This window comes from Neoarius graeffei, chromosome 2 (genome assembly GCF_027579695.1).
Source record: "Neoarius graeffei isolate fNeoGra1 chromosome 2, fNeoGra1.pri, whole genome shotgun sequence".
In the NCBI taxonomy this organism is placed as follows: domain Eukaryota; kingdom Metazoa; phylum Chordata; class Actinopteri; order Siluriformes; family Ariidae; genus Neoarius; species Neoarius graeffei.
In genome coordinates this window covers 67557000-67582351 of record NC_083570.1, presented here as the reverse complement: position 1 = coordinate 67582351, position 25352 = coordinate 67557000, and the positions used below count along the sequence as shown (strand labels likewise).

The window sequence follows — 25352 nt, the reverse complement described above, 5'->3', positions numbered from 1 at the left end:
AGTTCACAGTGTTTAGGTACGCGTGTTGATTGGCTGTATCCCTTGTGCCGCTTCTGCCCGAGTGCCCATACGGCCGCCTTGAAACAGTTCACAGCGTTTAGCTACACGTGTTGATTGGCTGCATCCCTTGTGCCGCTTCTACCCGAGTGCCCGTACGGCCGCCTTGAAACAGTTCACAGCGTTTAGCTACATGTGTCGATTGGCTGTATCTCTTGTGCCAAACAAATCAGATGTTGTGGTGGGCGGGACCGTGTTCTTGAACTCAGAGAGGCGAGTGCAGGAAAGGACGTGCAGTGACAGTCGCGTTAGGAACGAAATGGCTGCAAAAAGGCATGTTATCGGCATATCGGTGGAAATTATGGCCGATACCGATAACCCTAAAAATGCAGAATATCGGCCCGATATATCGGCCAGGCCAATTATCGGTCGACCCCTATTTACAAGTTAGAAGCGATGTGTCCATGAGATCCTCTAGCCTCAGTAAGTCATGTAACGTGTAGGTGACATCATGATTTGTACTCAGAGCGCGATATTTGAACCTCACCTGTACGGCCGCCTTGAAACAGTTCAGTGTTTAGGTACGCGTGTTGATTGGCTGTATCCCTTGTGCTGCTTCTGCCCGAGTGCCCGTACGGCCGCCTTGAAACAGTTCACAGTGTTTAGGTACGCGTGTTGATTGGCTGTATCCCTTGTGCCGCTTCTGCCCGAGTGCCCATATGGCCGCCTTGAAACAGTTCACAGCGTTTAGCTACGCGTGTTGATTGGCTGTATCCCTTGTGCCGCTTCTGCCCAAGTGCCCATACGGCTGCCTTGAAACAGTTCACAGCGTTTAGCTACATGTGTCGATTGGCTGTATCTCTTGTGCCAAACAAATCAGATGTTGTGGTGGGCGGGACCGTGTTCTTGAACTCAGAGAGGCGAGTGCAGGAAAGGACGTGCAGTGACAGTCGCGTTAGGAACGAAATGGCTGCAAAAAGGCATGTTATCGGCATATCGGTGGAAATTATGGCCGATACCGATAACCCTAAAAATGCAGAATATCGGCCCGATATATCGGCCAGGCCAATTATCGGTCGACCCCTATTTACAAGTTAGAAGCGATGTGTCCATGAGATCCGCTAGCCTCAGTAAGTCATGTAACGTGTAGGTGACATCATGATTTGTACTCAGAGTGCAATATTTGAACCTCAAAAAGAGTAAGATGGCAGCACCCAGGGACATTTGTTTTTCCTTTAAAATAAAATCTGTACACAGTATAAATATCAATCTGAACAAGTGAACACTCAAACATGTCTTGTATGGATATTGTCTGTTAGTATAAAGGAGCTTACTTTTGGGTTTTGTTTGGCTTTAAGGGATATATATATATATATACACACTAAGTAACTTTAAAAACGCACAATGGAATTCAACACTATCACTTTAGATCCATGCATATATTTGAAATTTATGATATTGTATGTAATGCACACACATCTTGAAACATCGATAAAGGACATTTATTGTCAAACTCAAGAATTAATTCACAATAAAAAAATTCAAAGTGACAGTTGGTCCATGTTCGGACCGTCATGCTGGAGATTCTGGGTCTGTGTCGTCCAGGGGTCTCAGCAGCAGTGACTGAGGGTGTCAGGAATCTGTCACGGAGGTGAGCTAGCCTGATGTGCTGATCCTGAACTGGCGTCGTGACTCGAGGCTGACCAGGGCGTGGACGATCCCTGGTGCTCCCTGTCTGTCTGTAACGCTGACTCAAACGGGAAATGGTCGAATGATGAACACCGAAGTGCCGGGCGACCTCTGTCTGTGTACTTCCGGCACGCAATATCCCGTTGGCCTGTTCATGTTGATTTTGGCTTAGGCGTGGCATCTTCAATAATGACAATTTTCCCATCATTTCCCCCGGGTATTTATAGGCAAGATTGTGTGTGTACAGTGTATGCAAAATTTGTTTGAAAATTAAAGCCTGTCCATGTCATTGACTACCCGAGTCATATTGTACATTATTGAGTACAACTCCCTTAAATTCTGATTTGAGCACAGATTTGGAACTTATTCGGGCGGAACGAAGTTATTTTTTCACTGTGATATATTTCTTTTCTTCTTGAGATAAACTCAGCACGAATTCAGCAAGTTTTATCAATGTGCGTTTTTAAAGTTACTTAGTGTAATATATATATAGTCAACGATTAACATTCTCGTTAATTGTTAGTGATCAACACCTAAGCGAGGCTAGTTAGGACTTTCTTTTATGGCGTCAGCACGTATTGTTAACTTGACTGTTGAATACTTATTGTTTTTTGGTTGGTTGGTTGGTTGGTTTTTTTTTGTTTATTTTTTGAAGACTCAGACTTACTGGCATGAAAAGTGGGGGACACGAACGTAGTTCATTATATGTGAAGGTTCGTAGTAAAAGAGTTCATTATAGCAGGGTTGCACTGTAGCTTAGTAACAAGCTAGCCAGCTATCGTTAGTGATGAATCTAATTCTGATAATTACCTCCTCAAAACAGTGATTAGTATGGTTAGTGTTATAGATTTATATACTGTCTCTCAACTGATCTAAAACTAATACTGCTATAAACTCATTTGAAAGAAGAGAAGGGGTACTTTACACTGTTCACATTGTGCAAGGCCATGTTGATTTGATGTCACTCCATAAATGGGGAAGGAATTGGTAATTGAGATGGCTACCTCAAGTTGATGTGTTGAAATTGCAAGTTGGTGAGCTTTGGTGGTTTTTATCAGTTCTAGGTTGGAATTACAAGTTGCAACTTTGCCTCAAATGCAGCGTTAGCTTCCATAGGGTTATTGCACCTAGTGTTCAGTCATGAGGACTGCAATCAGCACTAATCGAGGCCCACTGGGTCAGGAATCGTGCCACCCCATGCTCTGTGTGAGAACAGAGGACAGGCATTTAATAACATGGATGCCAGACTGAGCTAATTTAAAAATACTTTGTGGTCTATAGATCTTGTTTTATAGCAAATCATCAGAATCAAATCTAATTTTCCACAAAAAAAGGCAAAATGTAAGTGCAGTCAGTGTGTTTATGATGTACAGAAGCATTTCTGTTATATCTGTCTACATATAACCTGGTAGTAGGGAAAGGTAGAATAATGGAGTGGATTGTGTGTGTACATCAGAAATGTTTGTCACCCTTTTCCAACGCCTAGTTTTTTGGGTTAGTTTCAGCTCTTTTTTTCTGTGGCCTTTGAGACGCAGTTATGCTGGACATTCACATAGGTTAATGTTACCTCAGTTCAACAAAGGTGCATCTAAAACCACTTAAAACGAGCTGCTAGTCTGTATGCTGGATGACTGCGTGTTGGTGACGCTCAACTGCCTATTACAGGTTTACTCCTTAAAAAAAAAAAATCAATAGATCGTTGCCGATAGAATAAGTCAAGTGTGATATCTTTTTGACTTTGAAGTTATGTCATTATTAGCGGAGCGCAAGTGGGGCACCATACCCAAGAACAAAGGGTAATGATGGGTATCGAAGTGAATTTTGAACGTCGACCAAGGTGAAGGTCAATTCTGTGCTCCATCCTTCCGTGTCTGCCTCGATTCTGATTGGCTAGTGATTGCTCCATTACAATAGCTTTCACAGCAGTAATGTGAAATCCGCTCTATTTTCTAAAGTTTTGTTTTAAGTCCGAGCCCAGCAGGACGAGCAGTGGTGCGATCCATAGGGCTGGGATTTTCCCTAGTTGTTGAGTATGCGTTGCGAGCGCGTCAGGGTTTTTCATCCTATGGATGCTCGCTCGCACCCCTAACTGAAGAGACTATACGATACAGTGAACATACTGGTATTGATTACAAAAGCCTGAAAAATTAACTGCTGCGTGCATTAGAGAGCGACATTTAATGTGCCCCTATAAAAAAAGAACACGTCCTAGTAAAAGTGAATGTATATCTATTAACTTTAAATTACTGCATTCAAATGCATTGGTGTAATATAGTTATAATTATAATATCTGTAGTCAATATAATTTATCGAGAACATGTTATAATTTTTATCCAAGAAGTTTATCTCGTATTTTTCTGTTCCTTACTTACTGTGACATCACGGTGAAGCTAGTAATCGAATTCACGGCCGCACATTGAGGTGTGATAAATGAGGGCTAAAAATTGGGAGCTCCGCTTTTAGGCAGTGCCTAAATCTATATATTAACGTTTTGGTCTTCACCTAAATTTATGGTCAAGAGCCAATGCTGGTTCTAGTAACTGCCTCTAACAACCAGTCTAATCAGTTATTACTCTGTCACCATAAAGTCCCTGTGAATTGGCTGGTACTGCAGAAAAAGTAATGTATTAGAATGAGTGCATTAATATAAACCTGTAATTATAGAAAATTAATCAACACCTTCTGACCATTCAGGTTAATAAATACAACAGTGCTGTGGTACTGTATAATAATTTTATACAACAGTATGTCCTGGTCCACTAATGCCGCTTTTCCACTACCAACGCGGCTGAGTCGGGCTGAGCCGTGCCGTGCTGAGTTGGGCTGAGTCGAGCTGAGTGGGGCTGTTGGAGTTGCATTTCGACTACAACCGCGCTGAACCGTGCTGGCTGGAAGTGGGTGGACACATTGGGTGAAGTTAGCGAAAGTGGGTGGACGTCACGTGATGTCGTTAGGCGGCACAAACAGTGACATCAGTGATCTTTTAAGCGGTAGTCTCACGACCCGGATAGTAAACAATAAACATGGAGGACATGGAGTCGTTAGTGTTGCTGGTCTTGGTGCTGTGGCTTGTTGTCACCGACAACGCCAACAGATACTGGCAAGAGCGTATAGATGAGGCGAGGCGCATAAGGCTTCAGAAATTCTCGTAATTCTTCTTCTTCTGGGTTTACGGTGTTTACAGATCCCAGCGTGCTCGCGGGGCGTGTGTGGGCATGTGAGGACATTCCTCCTCACCAATCAGTGCACAGGGGAGTGTCTCCTCACGCCCCCAGCCTCACTCAGCTCGGTTTGGCTCGCTTCAGCCCCACTCCAAAACCGTGCAAGTTTTGGGTGCTGAGTAGGGCTGAATCAAGCTGAGTCGGGCTGCTCCGAGGTAGTCGAAACGCAAGCCGTGTCGGGCTGAAGCGAGCTGAAGTGAGCTGAAAAAGGGTAGTGGAAAAGGGCCGTAATTAGACTGGATAAGTGCGTTCCATGAGTGCTGATATTTTGTATAACAGCACTCATACATTTCACTGTGTTTCATTCTGCTTATCTGTGTTTGCAATGTAAAATTCCAGTTCTAGCAATAGTTTGTACCGTTGAAATCGTTACAGTGGGCTATCAGTCACCAACACACAGCACTCTTATCCAGCTGTGTTGTCTTAGGAACTGTTTTTGTTATTCGACCATATTCATTCTTACGTGTCCAGTTTTCCATATTAATTTCTTGTTTATTGAACTAAAAGCAGTATCACACAAGCAAGAGGGATGTACTGAATATCAGCATGATTGTGATTACGTACCTGCGGCCTCGTGCCTATTATCCAGTCACAGCTGTACTGATATTCAGTACAATAGCACTCTTGCTCATGCGATGTTGCTTAAATACATTAAGTGTTTTTCAGAATTTAGAATAATAGAACCTCACTTCTCTAAAATCTGTAAAGCTCAGCTGGGGTTTTTTTTTGTGTGTGTGAGATTTATAATGGATTTAATCCAAACCTCAGTAAACATGTAGGGTGATAAACAATCTAAACTTGAATTTAAAGGCAATTTAAAAAAAAAATGTTCTGGGGGGGAATCTCTAATTATGTATAGGTGTAAAAGAGACCATAACATCTGATATTCACAGAAGTAGCATGGCCACTACTGTTTACCTGTTTAAACTTACCGTAATTTGGAAACTTGTGCATGTACATTGTAAAATAATTGCTAAGCAATAAATTGACCTTTGAGGAAAATCAGTAAATGATGCTATTGGACTAAATGAGTTCACATACAATTTTTGCAAGATACAAAATGGCACTGTATCTAAAGGAGTTCTCTGAAGCACCGTAGAGAGCGTGCATGCATATGTGTGCGGGCACAAGCTCGGCAGACAGCACTTTTAAAGCAACTGGCAACATCGGCTTTTTAAAAATGCGATACTAAAGATCTGCCAATCAAATACGCATTTACCAATGATTGAGTCAAGAAATTGAGTTGTTTTTCCCATTAACCATGATTTAGTAATAACTAAAAGTGTACAAAATTCATTTTCTGCCTGATCAGAGCTGTTTAGGCAGGTGAAATTGTATACTAGTTGACAGCAACATTTCCTCTGGAAAAAAAACCCCAAACGACCTTGTGAATAGTGTTAGAAAAGCACGTTGGAATGACTAAGCGGTGCTTTCGTTAATTCTTAATTAAGTCAACTGGCCAGTCTGACACATTTAAAAGTCATTTAATCAATTCCTGGAATCTTTCAGAGAGTTTATTAAAGAGATGTGTCAACTTGTCACATGTGAACGTGTGATCCACTGGACTTAAAGCTGAAAGAAATCTGTGTCTAATCGATCGTTTTAAAATGACCTTTGATGTGAGCTAAGTAGATGATCGAATTGACTTGCCAAAGCAAATGAATCATAACATGAAGTGAGTGGAGATGGGGGGAAAAATGAGATTGAATACCTAGTTTAGGGAGCTGTAAACTTTTGGCCTCAACTGTAGATTCTGTGGTTGGTGTAAAAGGGGAGCGTACTTAAGCAGATGGCTTGTTCTGACAGGTACCATTACCTTTACTAATTATAATTATCCAACTCAAATCATTCAGGGAAAAAAAAGGAAAGGAAAAAGGTTTTCTTCAGCAGTCATCGGTAACAACAGAAGCAAATTATGGAAATGAGTTGACAGGTAAAGTCGTGTGTGAATTCAAAAAGCCTGCCTGTCCCCTTCCTATGATGAAGGTATGACACCAGATGCCAGTAAATATAACAGAAAATGAGGAGCAGCGGGGGCTAGTCATGTTCAGCCTTAATGTAATTGCACATATCTACTTCACTCTCTACCCCTAATCACCCTGACTCCCCATAACACACACACACACACACACACCACCTCACAAACATGCATCTGCTTTGAAAGTAGACCTTTATTAATGAGAACTGTCTGCCTCAGATGGAAGACTTGTCAGCTGGAGGCCTTGAATATGAGACAAAACAGGTTGCTTAATATTGCTGATTACTGTGGCTATTCAGGCTTTTTAAATGAATCATTTAGAAAAGGGCTTAAATGCCTGGTCACTAAGTATTTTGCATTTCATATTTCCAGCTATTCAACCTTTGTAGTAGTTTTCTTCCACAGAGAAATATTTTGTTTGTGTAAAAGTAATGTACTTTTTCAGCATAAGTGGCTTTGTCTTTTTTTTTTTTTTTTGAAGCTGTGGTTAGCGTTAAAATTAACTAAGACTAAACATGTCAGTCAGTGAAGCATTTAAAATAAAGCTGATCATCAGACACACGAGATTTTGTATTGTAGTGTAAATGCACAGCCTATCCAGTGTGATTAATTAAGCATAATAATTAAGCAAAAAAAAAATATTAAAGAAAAAGAGGGAAAAAGTTGCACTCGCTCTGCAGCCAGCATACTTAGCTTGTGGTTTAAGGATAAATGGTACTAGTTTTGAAGGGTTTTTAAATTCTTGCTTGATGTGATGGAATTTGTCACTTTCTGTCCTTTATACCCGCTCGGTTGTGTTAGTATTGTTCTGACTGTCCAGTGTGATTATAGAGTTGTAGTGTAATGTTTAAAAAAAAAAAAAAGGATAGCGCACCGATGTATTTGTATCCGGTTGCATCCCTACTGTGATGCTATCCAGTGAGCTGCTGCACTTTGAGTAAAGCAAATTCAGACTGACCTAATACACTAAAGCCTCATGAGGCAATGATGTACGTAAGCTTAGGATCAGCCACCAGCTTGCTTTTCCTTTTCCTTCTGAAATTTCTCTCATTCTTTTGTACTCTCATCATCTCTGCTGTCTATAACACATACTGATCAGATTACTGCATCACTCGTATACTACTGAAGGATCTTCTCCTTATCTCTCTCCTTTTTTTTTTTTTTTTTTTAATCGACAAGCCTTGAATTTGTGTTGCTTCAAAATTGAAGCAGTCCGATTAGATACCATTGTACGTGAATTGCCTGTTTTGTTCTGTGACTGTGTGAGGAGATTTTCCTGCTCGTTCAGACTATGAGCAGCAGCAGGAGCCAGACTGTGCCGTGCTTGTTAGGAAGACGCGAGTGCCGTCTCAGTCAATCGCTAGTGGTAATTGAGCGGTCGGAGCCAAGACATGAGCAGGCCATCTGTTTGTCACGGTGGAACATCTTGTGGCACTCTGCTCGGCACTGGGCCATTATGCTGCAGCTCTTAGTGGTGAGATATTAATAGATCCAGGGAAGAGACAGGCTGAGAGACAGACAGAGTGACAAAGTGGGGAGAAAGAGATCTATCTATCTATGTATCCATTTATCTTTTTTATATATATATATATATATATATATATATATATATATATATGGAGAGTGTGGTTCTGTGGAAGGACGACACATTTCTTTATTGAGGTCATTACAAAGATGTAAACAGATATAAAGTCACCCATTAATAAAAAAAATCTGAGATAAATAAGCAGTAGTGCAGCTATATAAGGTAATGGGAATCTAGCATTTTAATAATCTTGTTTTCAGTTGTAATATAAACCAACATAATTTAAAGCTCGAGTCATGTCAAATGAAAGCTGCATGCTGAGAAAGAAAGTGTTGAAAGGTAAAAGCAGAGATGAGGGACAGTAAGGCACCGTACTGACACAAACTCGAGTCAAAATACACTCCGCACGTGTCAGGTCTGTGTGGCCTTTGAACCGCGCTCCTCATCTCTGTGTCTTTAACAGTAATGATCACGCCATCCTCGTCTGCAGGCTGGGAGGTCAGAAAGGGGGCCGCATCGAGCCTGCTGGTGCCCCGCACGCTTCTGCACCACAGTTCCATCCTCACGACTCCCAGCCTTCAGCACTGTCGTAGGCGAGCAGCCCCCTCAGAGTGCTAATTTGTTAATGTTCCTACAGAGAAGGCATGTTAATTAACTTTGTAAGATTCATGCCTAATTTAGTTATTATGTGAGGGATGAATGAGCTAATGAATGCAACAGGAACCTCTCGGTGCGCTTCACCCGCCCACATTATGTTGACTTTTCTGCCTATGAATGAATTGTTTGCACTTAACCTTGCTCTCACTTGTTTAAAATGTTCGAAATAGATGGGGGGGGGTGTTTTTTTTCCCATTGTAAGCCACGTTTAGTAATGTGTTAGAAAAATAAGAGGCCTGCAAAAACAATGCATGTTCCAGTTCCTGTATCTCAAAAGGTCATTTCTGAAGAATAGCATTTCAGCAGAGTCAAGGTCAGAGCTGTGACCTGTTAGACTGAAAGTTGCACCGGCACACAAACATACATGTCAACCTTTTGGTCAATCAAACCTGTATAACCAACCTCCAAAATCCGTATTTCCCTTATAAAATCCGTATAAGATGCAAATTAAAATAATTTACCTAAAATTTGAATGATAATCAACAATGATATATCCCAGTTACTTTTTTATTCAATATTAATAACAATAAACCTTCAGAATGAATACAAAGCTCCAATGTTTGACAAAAACACAGTGTTATCAGCGTAGTTACGAAGGAAATACTTCGTTGTTTGGAGACAGGTTTCACCAAGCGGCTATTATGCGCGAGACTTCATATTAGCCACAAAGTCAGGAAAATCTGTTCGTAAAATTACGTTATAATGACCAAATACAATGAAAAGTATTTTTCCAGTCTCACCTGTGAAAGGTAATCCCATGTGATCTCGTTTGGACGGTAAACCTGTTGGTACAGTTAAACGCAGCACATGAATGAGGCATCTTTATTCTCGGGCAAGGATGACGTATGATTCTACGCAGAAGCCGGCGTCTATGACTTCCCGGTTGGCGGGATTCTCGCAGTGCGGTGTGCGCATGATCAAAAGTGGAACGAAGTCTCGCTACCACAAGATAACGCGTGATTTCATAAGACTCTTTACTGGTTGTCTGTGGTGTACAGTACGTTTGTAAATGTTATGCGTTCTTTTATCATCGTGGGAATTGATTATAGCTCTAAATAAATATTGAAGTTTTTTTTAAAGAATCCGTATAACTTTATTTATACGCCCATATACTACGTTTATTGAATCAAATCCGTATAAAATACGGACATTCCGTATAGGTTGACATGTATGCACAAAAGCCAGTGCACAAGCAGTAATGTCAAGAAACCCAGCCTGTCCTTTTATCTTCTCTTTTCTATGTGTGTGTGTGTGTGTGTGTGTGTGTGTGTGTTAGCATTTTTGTGATTATACAACCCCAATTCCAAAAAAAGTTGGGAAGCTGTGTAAAATGTTAATAAAAACAGAATGCAATGATTTGCAAATAATGGAAATCCTATATTTCATTGAAAATAGGACCAAGATAACATGGCAAATGTTGAAGCTGAGAAATGTTATTGTTTTTTGAATTTGATGCCAGCAATGTGTTTCAAAAAGGTTGGGACAGGGGCATGTTTACCACTGTGTTGCATCACTTCTACTTTTAACAACACTTTATAAATGTTTGGGAACTGAGGAGACCAGTTGCTGTAGTTTTGAAAATGAAATGTCCCATTCTTGCCTGATATACAATTTCAGTTGCTCAGCAGTTCGGGCTACCCTTTGTCATATTTTGTGCTTCATAATACACCAAATGTTATGAATGGGAGAAAGGGAGTGGCTTTTGAATTGTGTGCCGATAACAAGCCAGATAGTCCGTCTCCTCTTTAGCCCAGAGGACGTGGTGTCGTCAGTGATTTTTCCAAAAAGAATATCAATTCATCAGATCACAGGACAGTTTTTCACTTCGCCTCAGTCTGTCGTAAATGAGCTCAACCCCAGAGAAGGTGGCGGTGTTTCTGGATGTTGTTTATATATGGTTTTAACATGCGTCTGTGGATGCAGTGACAAACTGTGTTCACAGACGATGGTTTTCAGAAGTGTTCCTGAGCCCATACAGTGATTTCCACTACAGACACACGTCTGTTTTTAATGCAGTGTCTCCTGAGATCACAGATATCCAGTATTGGTTTTTGTCCTTGTCTCTTGCATACAGAGATTTCTCTGGATTCTCTGAATCTTTTAATGATCTTATGTACCATAGATGATGTGATCTCAAGCTCTTTGCAATTTTACATTGAGGAATGTTATTCTTAAATTGTTGCACTATTTGCACTCTATTTGTGAACAGAGTGGTGAACCCTGCCTCTCTGGGATGCTCTTTTATACATAATTATGTTACTGACCTGTTAACAATTAACCTAATTTGTTTTACACAACTTTTTCTGTCTTTTGTTGCCCCGTCCTAGCTTTTTTGAAACATGGTGCTGGCACTCAATTCAAAATGAGCACATTACATTACAGGCATATAGGAGACGCTCTTACCCAGAGCAACGTACAACAAATGCAAAAGTCAGGTACAAGAAATGCTGAACATCTAGACAAAGTTCTAGTGCCAACTGAACAAGTGACAGAATAATACTAAGTGTAATATTCTGTTTTAGTAACAACAATCCGCAAACAGCCAAGGAAAACAAGCCAACCATACAAATGAGCTGACAAAGTACAACTAAATAGAGAAAAATAAAACTCCAACGGCTAACCCCAAGTCATCATGGCTGGCCAGGCTAGACATTACACAGCCTGGGTTGGTCAAGACCGATACGCAGTTACACAGTGGGCAGGGGAGAGGTGCAGCCTGAGGAGAGTCTTCAGTCTGCACTTGAAGGTGGTCAGGGAGTCGGCAGTTCTGACCTCAATGGGAAGGTCATTCCACCAACGGGGAGCCAGGACAGATGGTAGTCTTGAGCGGGCTGCACAGGAATATACAGGGTGTTTTCAAAAAATTTGATCTCATTTCATAATCTAATAACTTTGCCAATTCTCGTTCAATTGACCTCAAATTTTAACAGCATGTGTGGAAACAGATCAAAATTTTATGTTTTTTGTTTTTATCTTTTTAGGTATAGAAATGCCATTCACTGGAAAAGAAAAGGCGTTGTGTGTGTTAGAGTATGCTCGAACACAGCCGAACAAGACTGTGCAGTGTGCGTTTATGAGAAAATTCTCTAAAAATGCACCAACTGCAATGCAGATTTGGACACGGCACAAAAAGTTCAAAGAGGAAGGCTGTCTCTGTGTCTTAGCCGGCACGCATATTGAAAATTTGTGAAATCATTCATGGAATCCACGTACCTTTTGAATTTCTCATTCAGATTTTGACACACAAATCTTATATTGCTCAACATTAAGCCTGTTCAGTTTCATTTGTCTTGACTATGTAGTTTCTGAGATATTTACATCTCAAATAATGTCAATTTTTTTGAAACACCCTGTATTTTTCAAAAAACAATAAGATTTCTCAGTTTCAATATTTGATATTGTCTTTGTACTGTTTTCAGTGAAATTTAGGGTTTCCATGACCTGCACATCGTCACATTCTGTTTTTATTGATATTTGACACAACGTCCCAACTTTTTTTTGGAAAGGGGGTTGTAGAATACAAATACTTAGTATTTTTAAGTGTGGTTTGTCCAGTGGTTCACAAGAGATTAGAAATGTACACATTCTCTTATGAGATTGTATTTCTTCTGGATGTGCAGGGATGGTTCAGCCCCGGCCAGGTGTTTGTTTTGGATGAGTACTGTGCTCGGTATGGCGTGAGAGGCTGCCATCGTCACCTCTGTTACCTGAAGGAACTGATGGAATTCTTAGAGAACAATGCGCTGGTGGACCCCACCCTCCTGCATTACAGCTATGCTTTCTGTGCTTCTCATGTCCATGGGAACAGGTACCAGCACACCTAATTGCTACTGCTACTCACACACGGTCTGTTATACGGGCCACAATGTTTAGCTTTCAGGACACTTTGTAAAATAATTAATTTTATGACATGACGTAAGAGGAGCGTATACATGAAATATGTTTAAATAATTGTATTTTGAAATAAGCAATAATTGAAAAACGCCTGTTTTTACTGTTGTATCTAATTGTATTCCCTGTTAATCATAATAGACTTCAGTGAGCAAACTTGTTGCTTATTTTCGGTCTTGGACAGCACAAATGTAAAGGGGGGGGGGGAAGCTCGTCTCTTCTGAGGATGGCTTCTATTTGCATTTGTAGAGATATCAGACTGTAGCTCATTCATTTCTTAGGGAATTGTTTCTTTGGCAATGCCTTTGGAAATGTGTTCTGTCCAAGTTGCAGATAATTTATGTCATAATTTAATATGACATAAATATTCCAAAAAGAGACGTGTCTTAAATCAGGAATGTAACCAGGGTCCAAATTTTAGTGAAGTCCACATAGCAGAAATCTTTCCTTTCTTTTCTCATATAAACCACTGCACTGGCTCCAGTTTCATTTTACTGAGTTAAATATTTTGGTTTAAAAAACAGCCTTAGGCAATTTCATGATATCCTAGATTATTTTTTGTTCTGATGCTTGCTTTCATATTTCTTTAAAAAAAAAATGATACAGTAAATTGACTTCATATTAAAGGAGCTCATAGTTATAAGAGATGCTTTGCAAGAACATACTTCAAAATTGAAGATTTTGGATTCTGTTTCTTGGTGTTTGTTTGTTTGTTTGTGTTTGTTTGTTTGTTTGTTTGTTTGTTTGTTTGTTTGTTTGTTTGTTTGTTTGTTTGTTTGTTTGTTTAAACCTCAAAATTGTCAGATTTCATATTAAAGAGTAGAGCCTTTAACGTTAATGTCATTGATTGATTATATCTAGTTATTGTAAATTATAGAGCTGAGATTTTCATTGTTTTTGTATACTATAGCCAATTAACATTTAAACAAAAAAGTTCAACACAATATATAGACCCCTTTCACTGACGTCACCCGAAACCGGAAGTAAACAGACCCTGCGCCATTTTGGAAGACCAACAAACTCGTGATAAGGGGATAATAACGGCAGCGGTATGTGAACCCACGCGAATAAAGTGGAGTGGCAAACGACTTAAACAAACAAATCTGAGCTGTTTTATTTATGATTTATTGGCCCAACAGTAGACTTGAAAGAAACCTGTGTGAGACTTAGCAAAAAACTGTGGATATAATGGATAAGTCTGTGCATGATCTGCGGACACTTTGAGGTAAGCAAACGCAAGAAATTCAGATTTAAAACATGCTAAATTGGCCCCAAGTTGATAACTGTATGAGGAGCAAGCCTCCCAGACTTCTACAATTTAATAATAATAATAATTTAGGATGGTTTGGGGCTTGCTCGCTGCTGCCAGGTTGGTTGTTGAGTAGCCTGACTTTTTTTTTTTTCCCTTGCGTGTGGTATCATTGTTGACGCGAGGTTGTTTTTTGAACATGCCAATGCGGACACGATTTCCCCTGATGAGTTATGACTTCAGACGCGATGCGTGTGTGGAGTCCGCGTGATATGTGCGTAAGAGAGGCTTCTCATGTGTTTGGAGATCCGCGCTCTGAGACAAGCGCAAGCACACATACCCCCCCAAGGGAAAAAAAGGGGCCCCCCGAAAATATCGGCATAGTTCGAACACTGAGTGTAGGCACTGGGTGTAAACAACAAATAGTTTACAATGTCTGGGTAGCAAACAGATGGCAGAATTGGTGTCCGGTCCTCCTTATGTTTCTATTCTCCCTTGCCCCGAGTCTTATCATATGGGTCAAACCCATCAATCACAGCCAGTTTCTCCACATACCGTGCCCTTTCTGCAGCTGGTAATGTACTCACATAACCAGAATTATCATCCATCGTGTCACTTTACTCTCGCTCGTACTTTGTTTTATATTGAGTGCATGTACTTGGTCTTCCAATATGGCGCCTAACAAAATCTCGCGGCGCGGTGACGTCATGTGAAAGGGGTCTATACTCCAAAATAGCACTTTGCTTACTCGTCCAAACATTGTGTACTTTGCTTAACATTGTCCATATCTACAATAATTACGCAAGTACACTGCAGTTACTTCTGGGTTTCTTATGCATATACAGGCAGTACCTGCAGTGTACTACAGTGATTATTGCCTGGGGTTATTTCTACTGCTCATTTTATAGAAGGTAAAATACCACGTAATCTTTCCAAATGTGCTCCCACACACTCCGTAAAAAATTACTGACATGATGGATTCAGACAGGACCGTAATCCTAGAGCTAGTACAATAATAAACACATTATCCCACAAGTTCGCTAAATTTATTAACGGCTCTCAATTATCTACAAATGTTAAGCAATTAGAATAAAATTACTGAATTAGTTTGAGCAAGGCTTACATAACAGCTCATGTATAATTTGTTTTGTTAACAGTTTAAGAAGTTACGGATTCATTTAAAGTGTCATGTTTTTTTGTGTGTGGGGGGGACTAATTAATTCATACATTTTAACGAGATAATGTCACATATTCTGTGGGATCTGAAACATGTTAAAGCAGTAAGCTGCAGCAGAACAGAATGAACAGAGCTTGTGGGTATGAGCAATGTTCCTTGTCCACTTGTTAGTTTAAGTCCTTTGTGGTTAGATTGTAGACTGTCCTCTTTTAAAGCTATTAGCTTTCTGCTTATTGCACATCACCTGCATTTGACTGATTTCATTTGATTAACTCTGAATACACGGGTGTGCTGCCACACTCTGATCATCAATTTAGACAATTAGGAGTGGTTATGATTAGCCTCTCTGGATAATTGCTAGTTACAAATGAAAACTGGCAGCAGTGGCTTTTTGTCAGTTTGCTGATTCATTTGAATAATTAATGCCTTATCAGTACGGCGGAGTCTGCAGTGATTGTGTGAGAAGTGATATATAATCTCATCTCATCTCATTATCTGTAGCCGCTTTATCCTGTTCTACAGGGTCGCAGGCAAGCTGGAGCCTATCCCAGCTGACTACGGGCGAAAGGCGGGGTACACCCTGGACAAGTCGCCAGGTCATCACAGGGCTGACACACAGACAACCATTCACACTCACATTCACACCTACGCTCAATTTAGAGTCACCAGTTAACCTAACCTGCATGTCTTTGGACTGTGGGGGAAACCGGAGCACCCGGAGGAAACCCACGCGGACACGGGGAGAACATGCAAACTCCGCACAACAAGGCCCTCGCCGGCCACGGGGCTCGAACCCGGACCTTCTTGCTGTGAGGCGACAGCGCTAACCACTACACCACCGTGCCGACCACGTGATATATAATGTTCACCAAAAAAAATTAAGCTGTACATATCCTTACAAGGGATTATTATTTGTTTCAGCTGTTGTAAGGCCTATTGTTCTTTAGATTCATGAAGAATTTGTCTTTTTATGTATTTATTTATTTAACATTAGGGGGTGTTTATGGTTTGAAATTTTCCCAATAAGATAACAATGTAAAATATCATAGCAGAGCTCCGTATTTAAGATAAACACATCGAGCTGATTCTTGATGGCTTTGATCATACGATGTCTGTACTGTACGTACAAACAACGAACGTGTATCATCACAGGGAACCCGACCGTAAGTGCAAGGCAGCGTCTCTCATAAACACTTAACACCCGGACAACGAAGTTTGTATCTTTATTTACACAAGATAGAGGGGGTTTTAATTTTTAATTTGCATTTTAAAAGTAATGTGGGATTATTTACTAACACATTTGTCAGAAAATATTCACGACAGTTTCATGTAAGACAAGTTAAGCAGTTTTATTAGTCCAGTAGCTTGTTGGAAAATTGACCGTTTCTGTCACGTAAGCGCGGTAGATGGATGTAAGTGCAGGAAGAGTTTCATTGAAAGCACACTAGCAAACAGATCCAAAACGGAGACAAAGGCAGAGTTGAATAACAGGCAGTGGTCGAGTGAGTCACAGACAGGATATCAGAGGTAATACAATACTCACAGTTCAAAAACACAAACAGGGTCAAAACCAGAAAAGTGATACAAAATACAAGGCTTCTGCAAAGTCTGTGTTCCTGAGAATCCTTATATACAAGTGCTATGAGCTCTAATCAGGAACAGATGCATGGTAATTAGTCCTCATGGTGCGCACATGCTTTACAGTCTGCGGCTGTGCGCTCTGAGCTCCAAAGCGTGTGGATGGGAAAGATGTAACCAGACAACTGTTTGATGCATCAAGTTCGATATTCAGTGGCAACTATATAGTAATGATGTAAAGTGAAAGTGCTGGTTCACTGCTGTCCACCAGGCACCCAGCAGAGTCACACCATAATAAATGTCATGGTGTTGTTTCTGGCGCATGGTATGCGGTGTCCGAGAAAAGGATAAATACGTACTCATAACTGTGATGTGTATCTCATCATTGCTATCATGGTCACAGGACAATGCAGCAATTTATTGACATGAAATGCACTACACTACACAATTCGATGGTTCATATGCTATATTATTTTTTTCGCGGTCCAAATCCTGTGCTCTGATTGGCTGGCGAGCAGGTCCGTATCCTATGGTACGGACCCCGGTTACAGACCTCTGGTGACTCGCTCGTTCACAACAACAAACAACATAGTAGAATTTTTTGTCAACATTTATCTTTTTTTATATATATAAGATTTATTTATAAGATTATCAAAAATCTTATAAATTTTTGCCAGCATTTCTCAGGAGAATAGCATTAATTTTACATCATGGATAGCGATAATGACAGTCTTCACAGCAAAAGCGAGTTTTACTACCCTGAGGAAGAAGAAATAAAATAAAACCTTTCAGGAGAAAGCTAAAAACCTCTCTAACTTGCTAACGCCGAGCAAAAACATGGCTGAATCCTGAATGACTCAATTTTGTATAAATAGGGGACTACATAGGCGGCAAAATGTAGTTTTTTTCCTGCGATGGAAGTGCACTTGTATACCGAGGAGGAAGCAATTTGCATTACAGCCGTGAATGAGGATTCAAAATGGCGGCTCGGCTCGGTTTTCCCTTTCGGGCGCTCTCATTTTCTGTAAGAATTTGGTAAAGAAAAAATATATTATTTACCAGCTTAAAGGTCGGTCCGTATGGTGAAATACCGTGACCTCGGCCTTGAATACTGACCTCGGCCCAGAGGACCTTGCTCAGTACTTTCAAGACCTCGGTCACGGTATTTCACCATACGGACCTCCCAGCTGGGAAATAACATATAGGCCTATATATTATTCTCTTTAGGTTGATTTTGTGCCCTTGGAAATATTTTACTCATACACTCAGAAGGAGCTCTGCTTTTATGCACTGCCTAAATATCTATATTAGTTTCAGTGTCATGGTATTTATCAACCATTTATAATTTAAAAAAAAACCTCACAAGCTGGTGGTTGGGGAAAAAGGGAAACATTTATTACAAAATTCAGACAACTCGTTTCATATCATTGTCTATGTAGCAAAAAAAAGGAAACAAAACCATATATCTGATGAGTAATGTTACTGGAGGACAGCTGTAGTAATTGATTGATCTGCACAGAGAAATGACAGATGGGAGTGCCTTTAGGATATATGTACACTCAGTCGTTGCACTAAAAATTCCATGCATACTGCATACACCTGGCGGCACGGTGGTGTAGTGGTTAGCGCTGTCACCTCACAGCAAGAAGGTCCTGGGTTCGAGCACCGTGGCCGACGAGGGCCTTTCTGTGCGGAGTTTGCATGTTCTCCCCGTGTCCGCGTGGGTTTCCTCCGGGTGCTCCGGTTTCCCCCACAGTCCAAAGACATGCAGGTTAGGTTAACTGGTGACTCTAAATTGACCGTAGGTGTGAATGTGAGTGTGAATGGTTGTCTGTGTCTATGGCCAGGGGTTAAATTGGGCCGGGGCTCTCCGGGGCTGAGCCCCGGCACATAAGCTCGGAGCGGATGGCATATGATCACGCACACATCAAAAGCAACAAACCCTTTTCACGATTTTCAGTTCTGAATAATTAAATATCGTTTTATTAATCAATAAACCCATGACTTTTATGAGATAGATCATAGTTTTCCTGATAACAAGACGACCTGTCAAAGCTATTTAGAACAGAACTTGCGATCAGAGATTCTGGTTTCTGGAACACTGCGTGGGTTGCCAATTCCGCTTTTTATAAGCGACTTTGGGGTTTCTTTTTTTGTGAGCTCGCTTTAAAAAAAAATCAGAAGTCGTGGTTTGCGGGTTTTTGGGCTTGTGTTTCAGCTTTGTGACTTGTTTATAATTTTCTCCGTACACTGTCTCCCCTTTTACCTGCATACGATCCTATTATTAGTGTAATTATTATTGTTATTATTATTTATTCAATTATTTATTTGGCATGTGGTGCTTTTTGTATTGTCTAGAACATACATAAGATGAGCATATTATAGCAGCAAAATAGAAGCACAATCATTTGAATGCAGCAGAACTTTTGCTGCATTCAAATGATTGTGCTTCTATTTTGCTGCTATAATATGCTCATCTTATGTATGTTCTAGACAATACAAAAAGCACCACATGCCAAATAAATAATTGAATAAATAATAATAACAATAATAATAAATGCTTCCAATGTTATAGTGTTGTTTGTATTTGGTTGCATTCACTGCATGAATATATTTGATTGACAATTTGACTGACAGTGTTTTGGCATATTTAACATTTATCCTCCAAAATAAATCAACTGTTTTGGTTTAAGATTGTGCAAGCCTTCAAATTTTCTCACTGAACATTTCTCCTTCACATTTTTCACGTGTAGGCATGTGACAAGATTTAACATGATATTGCTCAACCTACCTCTGTAAAGTCAGCTAACAACTTATTAAAATGCACCAGAATTCAGCAAATAACATGTATGATAATAAAAAACTTCTGGGGGAGGACCCCCAGACCCCCCACTAATCATTTGCTTCAAACCAATGTACAACAACCTGTACAATCTGTTACATTGGCCAATCAATCTACATTCAAACTGCCATAATGTGTAGGGGGGCACTACAAGACACACATAGGCCTACAACACACAGATAAGGTGTATATCTCTGTGCAATATGATATGGTTATCAAATTAGAGGGTTATTTTCCAAAAAGTATATTGGGGCAGGGGGGCAGGGGCGGGTACGAGGCAGAGCCCCCCCACATAACCAATCCCAATTTAACCCCTGTCTATGGCCAAGTTTACATTAGACCGTATCTGTCTCATTTTCTTCGCGGATGCACTGTCCGTTTACATTAAAACGCCTGGAAACGGGAATCCGCCAGGGTCCACGTATTCAATCCAGATCGTGTCTGATCCGGTGCTGTGTAAACATTGAGAATACGCGGATACGCTGTGCTGAGCTCTAGCTGGCGTCGTCATTGGACCACGTCACTGTGACATCCACCTTCCTGATTCGCTGGCGTTGGTCATGTGACGCGACTGCTGAAAAACGGCGTGGACTTCCGCCTTGTATCACCTTTCATTAAAGAGTATAAAAGTATGAAAATACTGCAAATACTGATGCAAATACTGCCCATTGTGTAGCTATGATGGTCTTTAGGCTTGCCATCCTTCCACTTGCAAGTGGTAAATGACTTGCGCACAGCGGCTCAGTCCCGAATCACTGCTCGTGCGCTTCACTCGCGCGCTCTGTGAGCTGCGCAGGGCCGGAGTGCGCACCCTCCAGAGGGCACTTGCTGTTCAGAGCGGAGTGATTTGGAGCGCAGCCGCTGAGGAGGAAGCGATGAGCCGCACTGACGCATTTCAACGTACGTGCCGAATTAGTCATGTGATTAGCGTATCCGTGTATTGGCGTTGCTGTGTGCACGCGAATCGTGTATTGGTGTTGCTGTGTGCACGCTAATCGTTTTTAAAAACGTTAATCTGATGATCCGCTGATACGGTCTAATGTAAACCCCACCTATGTGTCAGCCCTGTGATGACCTGGCGACTTGTCCAGGGTGTACCCTGCCTTTCGCCCACAGTCAGCTGGGATAGGCTCCAGCTTGCCTGCGACCCTGTAGAACAGGATAAAGCGGCTAGAGATAATGAGATGAGATAATGAGATGAGACTGCATACACCTCATTTTAATACAATATTCGACCCTTATTATAAACACATGGCTAAAACCCCAAATGTTGTTGCTCTGCTGATAAGTACTTTATAAATGTTATATCTTTTTTTTTTTTAAAGATATTTTTTGGGCCTTTTCACCTCCATTGGATAGGACAGTGCAGAGACAGGAAACGAGCGGGAGAGAGAGACGGGGAGGGATCGGGATATGACCTCGGGTCGGAATCGAACCCGGGTCCCCGGATCCACGGCACGGCGCCCCATCCACCCGAGCCACGACGCCCCCTATAAATGTTATATCTATGTTTTGGGTTTTTTCTGTGGCTTTTAAACTCGGACGACATTTGGTTACTTTATTATTTTGGTTTCAGCAGACATGGGGTTTTGGGGTTTTATATATAAAATAGAGAAAAAAAAAGTGTTAAGTGTTTTAGATTTTTCAATGTATCCACCGCTTACCTTGATGGCTCTTTGCACACTATTAGCATTTTTCTTAACCAGCTTAATGTGGTAGTCACCTGGAATGCTTTTAAGGCTACATCCACACGACAACGGCAACGAGATGTTATTTAAAAATATATCGCGTCCAAATGGGCAACGATCAGTAAAATATCAGGTCCATATGGCAACGCAACGCTTGCTGAAAACGATGCAATACACATGCCACACCTCTAGGGGCGCTGTAAGACGGTCCCTTCGGAGACACCAGAACAATAGAAGAAGTAAGGACGCATGTGCATAAACTATTATGCGCGAGACTTCATATTAGCCACAAAGTCAGGAAAATCTGTTCGTAAAATTACATTATAATGACCAAATACAATGAAAAGTATTTTTCCAGTCTCACCTGTGAAAGGTAATCCCATGTGATCTTGTTTGGACGGCAAACCTGTTGGTACAGTTAAACGCAGCTAATCTTTATTCCCCGCTTTGAGCTATCCAATATGGCAGCGAGGATGACATATGATTCTACGCGGAAGGCGGCGTCTTTAATAGTCCGGAATAAATTGAATGCTACACGTTGATGGATTAATTTGTTGTTTCTCACCTGTGAAAGGTAATCCCATGTGATCTCGTTTGGACGGTAAACCTGTTGGCACAGTTAAACACAGCACATGAATCTTTATTCTCCACTTTGACCTATCCAATATGGCGGCGAGGATGACGTATGATTCTACACGGAAGGCGGCGTCTTTAATGGTCCGGAATAAATTGAATGCTACACGTTGATGGGTTAATTTGCTCTTCTACGCCCTTTTTGAGGAATGTATTGTAGGACTTAAACCAACATCTGAAGAGGTGAGATCGCTCCTTTTTTTTCCCTATTTTTGCTGGCGGGATTGACTCTGCCCTAAGGGCAGAGTCTCTCTCTCTCTCTCTCTCTCTCACTTTGCACCATTACACAATAAATATTCACAGTGAAAATATTTTGTAAGCGCGTTTCATGAACCAAGTTATAGGATTTGTTGACAACTCGCATGGAGTTCGTTACACTTCTACCCGGCGTGAAGCACTCACAGTCATGTGGTTGTGACGTCATCGTAAACAAATCCGTTCTACTCATCCAGACGACTTTGCAACGGCAACGTTGCCAGATCTTTCCACTCTGGAACCCGTTCTCAAAAAGATTGTGTTTTGGGCACCCAAAACGCCGGTGCCGTGTGGACGCCAGGCCGAAACGATAAGCAATTGTATCGGAGTCACCTGAATCCGTTGCCGTGTGGACAGGGCCTAAGTTAACAAGTGTGCCTCGTAAAAAGTTAGTTAGTGCAGTTTCTTAATGTGTTTGAGATCAAATAATAATACAGTAAATAGCTATATAATGTAATTCAACAACTCATTGTGAAGCTCTCCCAAGTTTTTGATTCGACTTTTTTTGACAATCCTCTCAAGGCTGCAGTCATCCCTGTTACTTATGCACCTTTTCCAGCCAGCCTTTGGAGCAATGACCTCCTGTGGCTTACCCTCCTTGTGGAAGGTCTCAATGATCGTCTTCTGGACAACTGTCAAGTCAGTAGTCTTCCACATGATTGTAGTTGCGTGTACTGAACTAGACCGAGAGATACACGATATTTATACTGTTTAACTCAAACTCGAAATGAAATATTCTACTATTTTGAGGGGGTTTTTTCCTTAATTTTTCCCACTTTGTTTATTTTTTTGTGCTGTAGGCCATAATTATCAAAATTAAATTAGGAAAATGCTTGAAACATTTTAGTTTATGTGTAGTGAGCTTGGACTATATTAAATCTTCACTTTCTTAAATAACTGATGGACAGTATTGAACTTTCACAGCATTCTAATTGTTTGAGGTGTGTGTGTAGAGGGTACTACACAGTTGTGTGAAGATATGAGGTTTATCTTCGAGTTGTGAATGTATATATTACGAGTTAGCAAAGTGAGCAAGTGAAATATTTTTCAACATGAGAAGATAAACTTCATATATTCACGCCACCGTGTAATATTTTATGGACACATCCACAAAAAAATGCAAGTTAATCAAAAGAATTTTAATTTTGACCCTGTTCACCATTTTGACAACATGCGTCTAGTCAGCGGAAAAACACTGGGAGTGACGTCATGGGAGTGAAATATCTGAAATTATTGTACATACAGGACACTTTTTTGATGGAATAAAAACGTATTCTTTTCCCTTCTAGCGGATTTCATTCATTCGGTTTGATAGCATGCAATATTGTTAGCATATCACTTATCCTATGTGTATTACCCAATGGAGAATGAGCATGCAATATGGTTTACGATATTGAATGGTTGTCAAGACAACATGACGTTGCTCGTCGGAGCTGATACAAATATTCAATGAGCGTTTTCTGCTGCACATGTGCAGAAGCATTTCTTTGTTCTCCAGAAAAGAGAAAGCCACGTTGAACACCTGAAAGGCTACCAAAACTTCATTAGATATTCTTCACGCATATTTACAAGCAGTGGCAAACCGTTACTATTAGAGCTGGAACTTCAGCTCAGCCAAAACTTAGCCAGACACACCAAAAAAAAAACCAGGGCAAAGGATTTTGCAAGGGATTAGCGGCAGGGTGCCAGGTCACTCCGCTATATGTAGTTGTCGATGTTGATTTTAAAAGTAACTCAGTAAATTACACAGAGAAATTAATATTAAGTATGAGTGAAAAATACTGTGGCGAGTGTGCGTGGAAGGAGAGTTTGTGGAGACAGAAATCTCAGGCCCTGTCCACACGGCAATGGGTTCAGGTGAATCTGATAAAATCGTTTATCGTTTCGGCCTGGCGTCCACACGGCACCGGCGTTTTGGGTGCCCCAAAATGAAATCTTTTGAGAACGGGTTCCAGAGTGGAAAAATCTGGCAACGGCCCCGTTGTGAAGTCGTCTGGATGAGTAGAACGGATTTGTTTACGATGACGTCACAACCACATGACTGTGAGTGCTTCACGCCGGGTAGAAGTGTAACGAACTCGATGCGAGTTGTCAACAAATCCTATAACTTGGTTCATGAAACGCTCTTACAAAATATTTTCACTGTGAATATTTATTGTGTAATGGTGCAAAGTGAGAGAGAGAGAGAGAGAGTGAGAGCCCTTAGGGCAGAGTCTTTAGTCCAAACACTGCGGAAGCAGTACCAAACTGCGCACCGCCCGTTCACTTTCCAAAAACAAAAACAATCCCGCCAGCAAAAATAGGAAAAAAAAAAAGGAGCGATCTCACCTCTTCAGATGTTGGTTTAAGTCCGACAATACATTCCTCAAAAAGGGCGTAGAAGAACAAAGTAATCCATCAACGTGTAGCATTCAGTTTATTCCGGACCATTAAAGAATTCTGGAGGATCTCAGAATGTTGGCGTACCGGCTTCCATCTACCCCCGTTCATTCCTTTTTCCGCGTCTTTCGTTTTACGCTACTGATTTAATAATCAAAACTTTGTGGCTAATGCTACAGAAGAAGGGGTTTATGCGCATGTGTCTACTTCTTCTATTGTTCTGGTGTCTCCGATGGGACCGTCTTATAGCGCACGTAGAGGTGTGGCATGTGTATTGCATCGTTTTCAGCAAGCGCTGCGTTGCCATATGTACCTGAAATTTTACTGATCCGTTGCCCATGTGGACGCGATATTTTAAAAAAAAAAATCTTGTTGCCGTTGTCGTGTGGATGTAGCCTTAGTTCCTCGGTCGTTAGCCTGTACTGCTTGCTCTCGATTGCACTGACTTGACGACTTTATTAGCATTCGCTAACACTACTGATGAACGCTGCGTCGGTTGGAAGGTTACTTCACTGCTGCACTGACGGCACCAATTTGCGGGTAAGCTAGCATTGGCCTTCGAGAATGCTGATATGAAGAGTGCGTATGTATAA

At 40.9% G+C, this 25352-nt stretch overlaps 1 protein-coding gene across 3 annotated transcripts in view; it reads left to right on the top strand.

Moving 5' to 3' along the window:
* The window catches only part of cadps2 (Ca++-dependent secretion activator 2), a 364308-nt gene that overhangs the window by 255619 nt on the left and 83337 nt on the right, over positions 1–25352 (top strand). For all 3 annotated transcript variants that reach the window (XM_060914773.1, XM_060914772.1, XM_060914771.1), the window contains exon 13: positions 12688–12875. In XM_060914773.1, the coding sequence (XP_060770756.1) occupies positions 12688–12875 (188 nt within the window). The remainder of the gene's footprint in view (positions 1–12687; positions 12876–25352) is intronic.